The sequence below is a fragment of the Harpegnathos saltator genome, unplaced genomic scaffold, assembly GCF_003227715.2.
Source record: "Harpegnathos saltator strain DR-91 unplaced genomic scaffold, Hsal_v8.6 scaffold720, whole genome shotgun sequence".
NCBI classification, from domain to species: Eukaryota; Metazoa; Arthropoda; class Insecta; order Hymenoptera; family Formicidae; genus Harpegnathos; species Harpegnathos saltator.
In genome coordinates, this window is record NW_020230561.1 from 663,074 (window position 1) to 677,700 (window position 14,627).

The 14,627-nt window shown below is 34.4% G+C and overlaps 1 protein-coding gene across 15 annotated transcripts in view; it reads right to left on the reverse strand.

Moving 5' to 3' along the window:
• Positions 1-1,430: 1,430 nt before the first annotated feature.
• The window catches only part of pHCl-1 (pH-sensitive chloride channel 1), a 158,295-nt gene continuing 145,098 nt past the window's right edge, over positions 1,431-14,627 (reverse strand). For 12 of the 15 annotated variants that reach the window (XM_025305899.1, XM_025305896.1, XM_025305893.1 and 9 more), the window contains 2 exons: positions 9,144-9,260; positions 1,431-2,947 (listed from right to left, as the gene is read on the reverse strand). In XM_025305899.1, coding sequence (XP_025161684.1) covers positions 2,816-2,947; positions 9,144-9,260 — 249 coding nt within the window. In that variant the 3' untranslated portion in view covers positions 1,431-2,815. Of the gene's footprint in view, positions 2,948-9,143; positions 9,270-14,627 lie in introns of all 15 variants that reach the window. The other 3 variants (XM_025305887.1, XM_025305897.1, XM_025305890.1) reach the window with 1 other exon arrangement.

The following is a 14,627-nucleotide window of genomic DNA, read 5'->3' on the forward strand; positions in this document are numbered from 1 at the left end:
TAAGGGTTTAAGTCGCGTTTTAAATTATCTAACTGGGTGTTTCGCTGACAATAATACTCATACTTCATCACAAAATCTTCTCGAAGACATTCCTGCTTGATTTATTTGCAACGTGCGATGTGAGTGTTCAGAATTAGAGAAATATACATGCTTACCAGTGAATCTTTGGCAGTCAGTTGTGAGACGAGATGTGTTAATGAATATTTATCGTTCATGTTCGGTTTCTTCGGCGTCGTTTAACGATAACTGCAATTTATATACAAAGTGGCTCCAACTACATAACTGTAGAGAGTTATGGAAATAATACAAATATTGAAAAAAAGTACAAGTACTGTTGTGAAAATAAGATAAATTATATTATTAAATATTGATCAAGACGTTTTTCATTACAACATATGGCGAATAGAAATCAGTGCTAATCATCGTCAAAGATATCGATCTTCACACGTTTTTTGAATCTGAACGCGTGTTCGTCGTCTGTATGTAGGCGTATGTGCGTACGTGCGTGCGCTTGGCTCCATTTTCACGCGCGCGTGTCTCATTATATATAAAAAAATCGATTATATGCGCCTCGCAATGATGACAGCAAGATTCGCATGCCTTTATAATTAAACATTATATCTACGCGTTTGCTGAATCTCGAGCGACGTCACGATTATCGAGAAGATACCTGTTTATGTATGTTAGCTTCTCTTGGTCTGATAGATTTAATATTGCTGGACAATAAGTAAGACTCAATCAGTACAAACAGTACGCGCGTAGTAGGCGCCTCCGTGTCTTCTAAAATGTGTAATATTATAGATAGTAGTAACTTGTAATAGTAGCAATAATACGATAATAGAATAGCAACTGTAACAATACAATAATATAATATTAGTTGCGACAATAATAAAAGTAGTAATAGAGTACTAGTCATAGTGACAGCGGTAATAGTAGCGGTTGTAGTTATAATAGTATTATAGTAGTATAGTTATATTCATAGTAGTAGCACAGAGCGACGTGGCACCTAAGTACGCGAGCTACACGCAGAGATTTTAAAACAGACGCCGCTTAACATATCGCTTAACAGACAGTTTATCGGCGTGTCTCAATGAGGACAATGTGTAGCGTTGGTATTACTTTCAGTAATGTCTAGGTAGACAGAACCTGTCAGAGCGCTTTGTCGCGCGCGGACCGACCTAATCGTCCTTTTTTTCTCTCTCCTAACTCTCTCTCTCTCTCTCTTTCTCTCTCTTTTTCTCTTTTCTCTCTATCTTTCCTTCCTCATCCTGACTTTCCCTTGCTCTCTCTCTCTCTCTCTCTCTCTTTCTCTCTCTTTTTCTCTTTTCTCTCTATCTTTCCTTCCTCACCCTGACTTTCCCTTGCTCTCTCTCTCTCTCTCTCTTTCTCTCTCTCTCTCTCTCTCTCTCTCTCTCTCTCTCTCTCTCTCTTCGTCCCCCCTCTCTCTCCCCTTCTCTCTTTCGTTTTCTTTTCTATTTAAGAGAAAAGAGGAAGGTATTCGCAACATTTTACATTCCATCACTTCATTATGCTAATGGCAGCAATTTCTCTTTTCTTTGACTTACAGCGTCGTGATAAATGTTTATACCGACTGGAAGGGATGGACTTTTTACTTCCCTGATGTTGTATATCGATACCTATTCAAGTATCCAAATACAGAATATCTCATGTAGAAATGGAGCTACTCGTAGATGCGTTATAACGAAAGCTTCACATTCAGTTGTCCCGAACGCATCGAAATGGTTCGTTTCGATTGTTCTCGTAGTGTCTCCGTTTTTCCCTAAACGTTCTTTACGACACAGAAAAGAGACGCGTTACCACGAAACATTTCATAGCTGCTCCTTTCTTTCTTCTTACGAATCGTTTTACATCCGACGACAAATTCGCTCGTTGTATCTAATCTCCAATTATACAAGCGGCGCGATTATACAAGTGCTTTTCTATCGTATGTCTCTTGGCGACCTTCGACGAATTAAGTGCGGCACAATGAGTCCAAGGATCAATACCGACAGAACGCGGATCACGAATTAGCGGCGTGCACGAACGACATTTCTGTTGACCATGCTGCATAGTGAGGTACAATGTCTTACATTAGTACGTTTGATCATCATAAGCTAAGCATCATTCTCTGCTTGGCCGAGCTTCGCTTGCAGCATCCTACTTATGTATATCAATCTACCTACTTATAATTATCTACATACTCTATCTATATCTATCTTCCTACCTACTCAATGTAAGAAAGAAAAAAGAAATGGAGGAAAGTGTATGTACGTGGCTGTACATGGTCGAGCGATCGCGAATCTACTTGTTTGGTAAGAGTGCTTTCAAGAGCTATCACACGTGAGAGAAGATGAAGAAGTCGTAGACGAATCCACCGTGAGTTCACACTTTCTCTTACATCATGTCCCCCGACCCGTATTCTCGAATTACTGCTTAACTCTTCCTCTCGTCGGGAAGATCCTCATACTTCAAGTGTCCCGCTTGTTCATTTTAAGTAATCCATTTGACTTCACTTGTAAGATTGGCGGTCAAGAAACTCGCAACTCCTGTCAGAAATCCCGACTTCGTAATTTGTGTTTTAGCCACGCGTTGTCCTTTCTGCGTTTACCATATAGATACGAACGTGATGCGAGTTCTCGCGATTATTAGCGTCCTTGCCTTTGTGTCTCTTCGAGACGATATCTTCAGTCTTGGGGAAAAGCTCGAACCCACCGTAGATCCGACCCACGCAACCGAGCATCGTTATTGCCTGTCGAGAGGCTTCGTTGTCGCTCACATCAGCGATGAGATCTCTCAAGGATCGTTGTGCGCCACTCTACGAGATGCCTTTATAGTGAACGAAGAAGAAAGTGAGGAACACGAAATAGGCGACTGGGAAAGTAATCCTGGCTATCACGTCGATCGTCTTCGCAACTCTAATCGGATGTGGCGGTTCTTTTTTTCTTAGCTGAAAGAAAAAGATTTCGTTATCGCGATGCTTTAGAGCAACTGTTGCGCCAGCAACGTATCAATTGCTTGTAAATTTCAATAATAAAATAAACTAAAAAGATTAACTATTAACTATTAAATATTAAAAAACTTTTTTTAATTATTAGGGCGAATCTTTTCACATGCAACATTTGCTATATATGCACGATCAATTTTATTACCTATCAATGTAACAAAAAGCTTTTGCGATGTAAGGAAATAGTAGATCTGACTTCTTGGATTGATACTGCGTTTATCGTTAATTTATTTTCGATGTTTTCTGAATGATTTTAATTCATTTCGTAAAGGAGAGATAAAAGCTGAAACTATCAATTCTTTCTTTATCAAACTAGATCTTTCCCCAACTAACTTGTCTTCGAAACATCTATATAAAAAAATTTCTATAGAGAATTGATAGTTTTACGTCATTCCTTTCGAAGAAGTGAATTAGAATATTCATTGACTGGAATAAATTGATGGAATAAAACGGTAGACGCGGTACCAACACGAGAGCCAGATCAATTATTTACGCAGACTATATAGAATATAATATAGCCTACGCAGACTATATAGAATATAATATAGCCTTAATATTCAGGATAAGATTATTAGCATTTTCTAATCATACGAATTCCTTTCTAAACATTAACATAAAATTATCATAATGATATGAGAAATGTACTGTTTTGACAGTATTTCATCTACTTTGATTAATCAATGCACAGTAAATAAATATTGCTTATAAAATCAATAATTAATCAATTAAACAATTCTAATAATTTAGTTATACAAAATGTTAAAGCTATTATGCCGGTTTCTGTATAAATTTTACAGTTAAATACAACCGAATACATATACTAGGTGCGCAACTAAGTTTCCGGGTTTTTTGATCAATGAAAAATGGAAAATTTCAAGAGAAATACAAAAAATGGTTTATTCAAAGTATCGTCCCTTGCTAGCTACACATTTTTGCCATCTCTTTGGTAATACATGAATACCGCGACGATAAAACGACGCGTCTTTGGACCGAAACCATTCATCCAACCAATTTTGCACTTCTTCGAAATTGGCCAAGTGTTGCCCAGCCATGCGCCATCGACCGAAACAAGTGATAATCGGAAGGGGCCAGATCTGGCGAATACGGCAGGTGCGGTAGCAGATCCCATTTCAGCGTTTTGATGGTATCTTGGACGATGAAAGTGCGATGGCACGGAGCGTTGTCGTGCTGCAATATCACTCGTTCGTGTCTCGTGTTCCATTCTGGCCGTTTTTCGAGCAATGCATGGTTCAAATTGATCAGTTGTTGTCGGTAGCGATGCCCATTGACAGTTTCGCTCGGTTTCAGCAGCTCATAGTACACGATTCCTTTCTGGTCCCACCAAACGCAGAGCATTATCTTCTTTCCGAAGCGATTTGGCCGTGCCGTCGATGTTGATGCTTCGCTAAGTGAAAGCCACGATTTTTTGCGTTTGGGATTCTCGAAATATATCCACTTCTCATCGCCAGTAACAATTCGATGCAGGAAACTCTTTCTTTCATGCCGCAAAAGCAAAATTTTGGAAGTGGCTCTTCGATTTTCCATCTGTCTTTCAGTCAACTCATGCGGCACCCATTTTCCTCCCTTTTGAATTTTTCCCATGGCATGTAAATGTTTGGAAATACCTTGGCGAGTCATATTTAATACCTCCGCAAGTTGATCTTGTGTTTGCGTATCATCTTCATCCAATAATGCTTGCAGATCGGCGTCCTCAATTGTTTTTGGTCTTCCGGAGCGCTCCTTGTCCTCAGTGTCGAAATCGCCACTTCTGAAGCGTTTAAACCAATCTTCACAGGTAGTTTTCGATGGTGCATGTTCGCCGTAGGCCTCCTCAAGCAAACGACGTGCTTCAGCTGTACTTTTTTTCAAGTTAAAGCAGAAAAGCAAAGCTTCCCGCAAAAGCTGTTTATTTGGCACAAACTCGACATCTTCGTTGTTAGAAAAAATATTTTTGCGTTACGATATGTGTTGGTATTACAACTGGTTATTGTTAACAGATGCCCAAGCTATAAAAAAAATACAACTTCAGACATGTATGTCGATTACATGTGTCGTTAGCGCCATCCATGTGTGAAACCCGGAAACTTAGTTGCGCACCTAGTATAATGAGGTACTCCATTTTAATTTAAGCAATCAATTTCTGAAAATCACAAGGTTCTAAAAATAGTTGCTTCTTATAAAAATGTTATGACCTCGGGGAAGACATAAGATGGTGCTATTGATTTGACCTTGGATAGTTTGAAGATTATATGAAGGTCACCTTAAATTTCTTAAATGGAAACTCATTTTTCATTGCATATTTTTATAGCTTACCTTGAAGTCTTTTCAAAATATTGTAATCAGTATTTTTTCATTGAGTACTTTTCAAGTTATAAGACTTGGAAGTTACAATACGGCCGACATTAGCCTTCCAGCAAAAAACAGATATATAACTGTTACATGACAGGATAATAAAACGGAATGTAACACGCGATAGAACAGGTATGTAGGATAGAACAAGTTATATAGAGTTAATTGTAATTTTCCACTTAAATGTACTTACAATTATATAACAGAAATATATCCCGTAAATAATGTTATTCTAAAAAGTTATATTTATATTAAATTATTATACATAATATATTTTTGTTGAATTTTGATAAATTTATCCATTCGTATGGTTTAGACAATTTAATGTTTTATTATCTTTTTAAAATAATAAAAAATATGTATATTATATTTCGTATCGTTGCACTCATACATGCGTAAGTTTCGAGCTTGTAGTAGGTTAGTGGTCACTTATCATCCCTTGGATGACCATATTGTTCAATGCTTGACTTAAATGATCGCTCAAGATCTGCTGGTACCAATGGATTTTGACAATACCTTGTTGGATTATGTTTATATTGGGTCTATGCATAATTCCGTAACGAAAATTGAATAAATTTCAAACGCAAAATATTTAGCAAAAAAAACGGTTTTGATCAACTAAATATGTTCCATTCAGTTTAATGACTTTCTGTCATCTCTCCACGAGCTTCATTATTCCTCTTTCATAGAAGCCCTGAGATCTTTGGGCAAAGAAGTCATCCAAATGGTTTTTGAGGACGTCCAGGGAACTGAAGGTTTTATTATTCAAATTGTTCTGTAACACCCGGAACAAGTGATAGTCTGAAGGTGCAAGGTCCGGACTATACGGTGGGTACACCAAAAAAACATCCCATCCAAGCCGCAATAACTTTTGCCGGGTCATCAAAGAAACGTGCAGTCTAGCGTTGTCCTCGTGGAACACAACGCCCTTTCTGTTCGCCAATTCGGGCCGTTTCTGATCGATTGTTCGTTTTAATTTGGCCTGTTGTGAGCAGTACTTGGTCGAATCAATCGTTTTGTTGGGTGGCAGCAGCTTATAATAGACGATTCCTTTCCAATCCCACCAGATACAGAGCATGACCTTCTTCGAGTGTAATCTAGCCTTTGCGACCGTCTGAGCAGCCTCCCCGCATTTCGACCATGATGTTTTTCGACTGACATTGTAGATAATCCACTTTTCATCGCCACTTGATCATCCGCTTTAAAAATGGTTCGTTTTGATGGCGTTTGCGCAGCAAATCGCAAGCTGAAATTCAATCCTTTAAATTCTTTTCGCTCAGTTCGTGCGGCACCCAAACATCAAGCTTCTTTATCCTAAGCTTCCGTAAATGTCTCGAAACAGTTGATTGGTCAATGTTGAGGTTATGTCCGATCTCTGTAGTCGTCAAATGTTGGTCGGAGTCGATTAAAGCCTTGATTTGATCGACATCAGTAGTGACTGGCCGACCAGAGCGAGGAGCATCTTGAAGATCAAAATCTCCGCAATGAAATTTCGCAAACCACTTCTGACACACACTTTCGCTTGCGGCATTCTCTCTGTACACGGTGCATATCTTTTTGTGAGTTTGCGACGCGGTTTTGCCTTTTCGGAAATAAAAAAGCAAAATGCACCAAAAATACACGTTTTTTCCTTCCATGTTCAAAATATAATTAAACTTCGTATATGTCACGATCTCGATGAATACTTTCTTAAAATGTCGGCACGAATTTCTGCTGTCACTTAATGTACGACACTTCATATGTTTGATACATGTGCGAACGGAAAAACAACTGCGAACGACATCTGTCGGAATTTCGCTACGGAATTATGCATAGACCCAATAATATATTCTTACTTCACCCAAAAACCATTATAATGATATATTTGCTGGTATAAATATTGGAAACGATGTAACAATAACCACAATACGACTAATATTGATAGAATATATAATACGTATATCAGCAAATCAATAAAAAATGACCACTTCTAAAATTTTAATCGAAAGTTGTAATAAATTAGAGCAAACAATAAATTTATTTGCAAAATACAAGATACAAGACAATTCATTGATAATTATGACAAGATTTATGTTTGTTATAATCAATAATAGAGCAATATAACAATTTTATGACACAGTTATATTGCAGTTATAAAAGAAGATTAAATAACCTCAATATATTAATAAGATATAACAGTTATATTATGTATTACTTATACGTTATATTATGTATTTGCTAGGATTATTCAAGATATACCATACGGAGGTTGCCCGGTCGAATTTATACCTCTTTTGTGTATATGTGTGTGTGTGTATGGGAGGGGGACATTTTTGGCGAGTTAATTGTCGAGTTCTTCATTCAATGTGAAAAATAGCAGAAGTATTGGGATTGGGACTACCAATTTGGGAATCGATAGCTGAACCCTGTCCTCCTGTTATTGTGTCGACATTCTTTAAGTATCAGGAGAATATCAACAATTTCAATGGGAGAGTAATCTGACTTTGTTATGATAGATGCGAGACAATTCTGTTTTCTAAAAGATTGTTCTAAACTTGAATTGCATTAAATTGAACTTGCAACCGTATGTCACAAATTTTCTTCAATCGGAACGATTAGATTGTAAAACGTGCTTTCATTAATGAACACGATAGTAATGGCATTATCTATGTAAATTTCGAATCTGTGTAAGCAGACATACCTCACTTGATTTGACCTCTACGTCGCATACCTTTGATAATTCTAATGCTGACAGTACTGTAACTTTAAGTCATACATATAGATATAGATATATATATATATATTCGAAAAGTACAATATCTCATGAAAAAATATCTTATATTGTGTTTTGGAAAGTTCTCGAGACAAGTTATAAGAATATGCAATGAAAAATGGGGGTTTCTATTTAAGAAATTTAAAGTGACCTTCACATAATTTTCAAACGACCATTTAAGGTCAAACTAATGATATTATTTTATGTTTCCCTCGAAATTATAAAATTTTTGTAAGGAACATTTTTTTCTAAAATTTGGTGATTTCCACAAATTCACCTTTAAATTAAAATGGGATATCCTATGTATATATGCGCACATGCTCATAAGATTCAAATTAATTGATCTTGTTCGAATTCTAAATGTCCTCTAACATTTTTCTCTCCCTAGGAGAATAGCATACTTCAATACCTTTTTAAGTGGTTTTTTATTATTATAAGACATAACATATATTTAGTATCAGTAAACTCTATACTATATTGGGAAGCTCACTATAGTGCTTAACATCCAAGCATAAAAAGAAAAAAGACAAATAGCTTAGAAATTATATCTTTTTCTGTCTATTAAGTTTTGATTAGTCAACGATTTGCTATGATCCTTACTGCAAACCTTAGCTTTACTAACATCCATAAATTTTATTGTAGATATGAAACTTATTATCGCACGTCTTTACGTCTAATATATCGTTGAAGTCAATGTTACAATCAATGTTTTTGACTCGAAGAGAAAAAGACAGATTGATTATATTTGTCCTTGTCTTTTATCCTCCCATTTGAGTGAACCTTCCAGTATAATATAGAATATGCGTAAAGTCCGTTCTATAATAGATGTAATTTAGTCGTTTACTCCAGGCATATATTTTCTGGCAAAGCATTTTCCATTAATGCCTTAACTGCTAAAATCTGATGATCTCACTTAAGGCTTAAGGATTGCGATTTCAAATAACAGCGGAAAACGTTTTTAACCAAAAATTGAGTCATAATTTTGGGCAAAAGGCTAAAGATTTATTAATTTTATTATGAATCGGAAATAACACTTACCTCGGCGGTGCAACCGTTTGTTGCTGTGTGCGTGCAGGGGTTAGGTCCGCAGTTAGTACAGGTAACGATCTCGTTGGGTCCAGTAGCACCTCCGGTGGTAGCTCCACCTTCCCGCTTCTTTTTACCCTGCCGACAGGGTCTCCGTAGAAGAAACTTATATTCTCAACAACAATATGTTATTTGAACAACGATCCACCCTTTCGATTTGCGCTCTTTCTACGTCTCCCCTCAGACCCGAAATTTTGTTCTCCTTGAATCTCCTTGAATCTATACGTGCTTAGACGAGTCTCAATTTTCCATGTTTCCCTTACGTATGTAACAATCGAATTTTTATACTTATCAAATGAATATATTTCAAACAGTTGGTAAATATGAAAGCAGAAACATTACAGTATTATATACGCGACACTTCGTTGCACCGATACGACAACGCAGTAATCGATTTTTCGCAGGGATACATGGGATGATTAAATAATCGTAGCGCGGCTTCTTACAAGCGTAATGACGTAAGCGTACTAAAGGCTTTGGTAAAGAGGCAATTAAGCTTGCGCCTAAAGGCGTGTGACATTTTCGAAAAGGATTGACGTAGAGACGCATCGGAGGCGAATAAAGTACGCACATAGCTGCGTTTAAACAGGCGGAAAACGTCCACTATTTTTGCGTATGTCTTGCCGAAGCGATTTAATGGTGATAGTTACCGTTTCGAAACAACGTTAAGAGCTCTCGATTCTATATCGAAAGAAGGGAGAAGCTGATGAAAATAGCGAGCGGTCTCCTCTGTTTAAGTAAGAAAGTGACACATACGTTCGTTTCTCTAATATGCGAGACTGATATAAATTTTACTACCTCCCATTACCTCAACGAATCATTACATTACGAAAGATTACGTATGATAAACTTCACTGTCGCGGTTACGTGAATCGACAAAGAATGTATAAGTAAAATATCGAAAATCACAAGGATAGATCATCTTCGCTTGCTACAAGTATTATCGAAGAGTGAATCGTTGCTTTTTATTAGTATTTAACGTTTCTAATATATACGTTATATCAATCAACACTTTCGTGCCTCTGTGTGTGCGTATAACTTACGAATTACATGCCGTATAAATCTCATCTACTCATGGTGTTCTACATCGGACTTAAACGGCTTGTTCACAATGAAAATGATTTTTTGCAACACATATTCGCGAATTATTTGCACGCGGAAATGCTGCTGCGATTTTTATTGCTAAGAACTAGAATCGTTAATGTCGATAGTTTTCTTTACGGTCAGTCGGATGCGAACATCATCTTCGTATAAATAACTGTACATTTCTAAATTATTCATTTGATAAAATACTTCTTCGAATATAGATCCTTTTACAAGATATATTGCAAGTGTCACCAACTAGGTTTTCGTAAAATTGCAATTTTCGAAGTTTTATAGGAGGAGAAAAATGATAAGAGAAGTACGAATAAACTACAGCGTTTATTTAAATTTATGTGATAATATAAGATCAACTTAGTATCGTAAAATGAGACACTTTGAAGGTAAAACAGTTCCGAGATAACGTTAGAACAACAATTTACTTCTCGACTCACTTTCTCCGTGATCTTTACGTTTCCGGTAAAACTTCGCGAATTTTCAAACGGATCCCCGCACCGCCTTATTGCGTTTCGAAAAATATTTCAAGCTTATATTATATCAAGCTTAGGAGTAAATTTCATGACAAAAGCGATTTGTCAGTACCATAGTCAAGGCGTGATTATACGTACATAATACATGTATATATGTCGCGAGCGTGCGTACGCGCATTGAATAGTGCAAATGTCCCGAGACTATTAAATCTTGTAAACAATGCACTACTGAAAGAATTATCTTTTTTATAAAAGTTATATAGTTTAAATATATTTATTTAACCCTATGCGAATGAGGCGAATAAAAATCACACCCTGAACTATGTGAGGTTTTGGAACCTAGGAAACAAGACATGGCAAACACAATATTACTTGTGATAAACCTATTAGTTGTAATTTCCTGCTCAACAATATAACTGTTATATAACGCGCGTATTACATAACAGTTATATTCTTGAATAGGAAATTACAACTAATAGGTATGTTATATATCACATTGTATTTGCTAGGGAGTAACATCTTTTTGAAATCCAACTAAAGACGACAGTTCTTCACACTTTGTCTTGATTTGAGGCAGAATGCGAAATTTATTTGCTTATAATACAGCAGTTTTAAAACTATCGGGATTAATTTAACTCTACATAGTCCGCAGGAGGTTAAGAGGGCTATTCTAACGTGCTTACCCAACTTTCTTGGGATGAATTTAACGAGTTGGTAAAAAACTTTAAATAGAAAAAGTATCAAGTAGCACACCTTTCTGGAGAAAGCATAAAAAATCAATTATTTTTGAACTTTGATAAAAAAAACTTTATATTGAAAAAAAGATTAAATAACAACTTTTTTTTGGAAACCGCAAACAAATAAATAACTTTTGTGTACAATATTTTATATTTTTTGATAGAAAAATGTCAGGTGCCTTTCTATTAGAATTTATTAACAACTCTCCAAATTTCTCCAAGGAAGTCAAGAGTACTGCATTAGAATAATTTTATCAAATAGAACTTTTGGAACTGTACAACTTTTGTAGAAAACATTTTTTTTCATGAATATGTTGTTTACGAAATTTAATTGTCCTGGATTATTGGCATTAGTCTGTATATACAGGGTGTCTCGTAAGCCATTTGAACGCTCATATGCATGTAAAACACATCAAATTGAGTAGGACCGCTATCACTTTGCAAACAATTACTGTGATCGTATAGAAAATAGCTGATTGCGAGATTGTCTTTTAGCAGCAATCAAATTGGATGCCTGCGACAAATAATTGTCCACGCGATGCTTACATCTTTTCTCTGCTTTTCTATGTTATTCGATATTGATTTATGAAGTCATAGTGGAACAAGGCTTATGATATTCTTTGTTTTATATCTTCTTTCGTAATAAATAACTCTACAAACTCAGTTATCTTTGGCATTATTTTTATCTGTAGTATAACTCCATAGAAAATAATTTAGTGGTGAAAAGTTCGATAAACGAGATAGCCATCGAATAGGTCTTATAAGACTAACTCATCTGTTCACAAATTTTTTATTCAATAACATGCGTAGATCTAGCAAAATGTGATGGTACTACCTTTGGTAGTGTAGAATCACGTACCACTTCTAACTTCTAATGGAATATGACTTCATACATTTTCTATTCTGTCTGCATAGAAACTTTTTAATAAGAGTTAAGAAATGTTTAAAAATTAATGAGTAACATTTTAAACGTGATAGAACGAACATGATTGATGAAAAAAGTGCACCATTATTCTTGTCACACTTGTCTTAGTCCCGTCACTGAAAATTTAAATCCCCATTACTTTTAATAAATTCATTTTAAGAAAAAAAAATATTTCGAAAAGAAATATCTTGATCTTTCCTATAAAGTACGAAAACAAAATTACAAAAAATTATGGAATTCTATTAAAAATTTTGAAACTTTTTTTCATCCAGCATAAAAAAGGATTGGAAAAAAGTCCAATTTTATATATTTTATAAACCCCATAATTATAAAGTTCCTTATAAGACAAGATATATAAATAGTTTAAATCAGTACATTTAGTTCCAAAAATATTAATTTATAATATTTTATATGGGTCACTTTGCATACCACATACGTATGCATCACACACACACGCATCCATCGCTTATTTTTTATTACACTGTTCTTTTCTATTAGTTAATTTGAACAACTTTTGTCTAATATTTTTTGAGATATTTGAGGAAAACTTGATAACTTTTTCAATATTTAACTTACGATATCTCGCTAACTATTTGTCGGAAGAAAAAGTGGTACTAGACTTTCTTGCTTTATTTAGTCTCAAGAATATATTGTTACAACAGCACCTTGATTTTTGTTAATTTGATGATTTTGAAATTTTCAAAAATCAGTAAGTTAACAAAAGTCAAGGTGCTATTGTAACAATATATTCTTGAGACTAAATAAAGCAAGAAAGTCTAGTACCACTTTTTCTTCCAACAAATAGTTAGCGAAATATCGTAAGTTAAATATTGAAAAAGTTACCAAGTTTTCCTCAAATATCTCAAAAACTATTAGACAAACAAAAAAATGTTTTAAACAATAGTTGTTTAAATTAATTGGTAGAAAAAAACAGTGTAATAAAAAATAAGGGTTCTCATTTAAAAAATGCAAGTTGACCTTCAAATGATCTTGAAAATAGAGGTCAAGGTCAAAATCAAGGTTATTATAAGCTCACTTAAATCCCTACAACTTTTATTCAAATCATTTTCCTTGAAACTTCAATATTGAAGAATTATTTGGGGTGGGACATTAAAATGGGACACCCTGTATAGTAATCCACATAAAATATTATAAGTATATATTGCTCGTATTATATTGATTGTATTTAAGCCTAGTTGTTTTTAATGGAATTTTAATGAAATTTTAGTGGAATTTTACAGGCATATATAGTATTTACTAAATGTAGTTGAGTGCTACAAGTGCAAATATGAAGAAACATTCAGTTTCCAATATTTAATTTTTAATTATGTGGTTAAATGAATTTTTTTAGAATTATATATAAAAGAAGAGTAGAATTCAGGAATGTGTTATGCTGAAATGTTTTATTTTATTAATGTTTAACAAGACTATAAATATTAATGTGTTGAAATATCATTATTAAGGAAAAACACAAGAAATTGAAAATGTTTATTTTTACATTTATTTTTTTACATGTTTGGATATAATTAGCATTTAAACAATAACAGCTGAAAATTAATGTCTAGTTCATATTTTGTGATGCTTCAGATGCAAAAACCTATTATTGTATGGTTTCATACGAATTTGTAATTTTGGTGGTCAATGATGTAATTTTAATTACAAATGATAGACTGATATAGGAGGTGAAAGATTTGAGCATTATTTAAAAGAAGTAAAATTTTTATTTAGTTTAGGTTTTGATCACAATCATTTATATTAGATTAGTATAAATCTATTTATATTCAAGAAAAAAAAATGAAAAAAATAAGTCTTCTAATTTCCTGTTTCTTTCTTGATAATAATACTTTAGTACATCAATGTCTATAATCTTGTAAGATGTTAATAAAACATTTCAGAGAAATATTTTTAATTTTAGTCTTTCTTCTATATGGAAATCTTAAATATTGTTTATTTAGTCATAGAATTAAAAATATAATTAGACATTTTGGAAATTACACACACACACACACACGTGTGTGTATATAATTTGTATATAGCCGCACTTGTGGCATACGACTATATTCAGTAAGTGTTATATACCTCTATAAAATTTCACTAACCCGTATCTACCTGTATATACCGGATGTTTCATTCCAATTAATCCAGTCAATTTTCTCTGAAATTATTGATAATATAAAAATATATTTCAGGACAAAGTGGAATG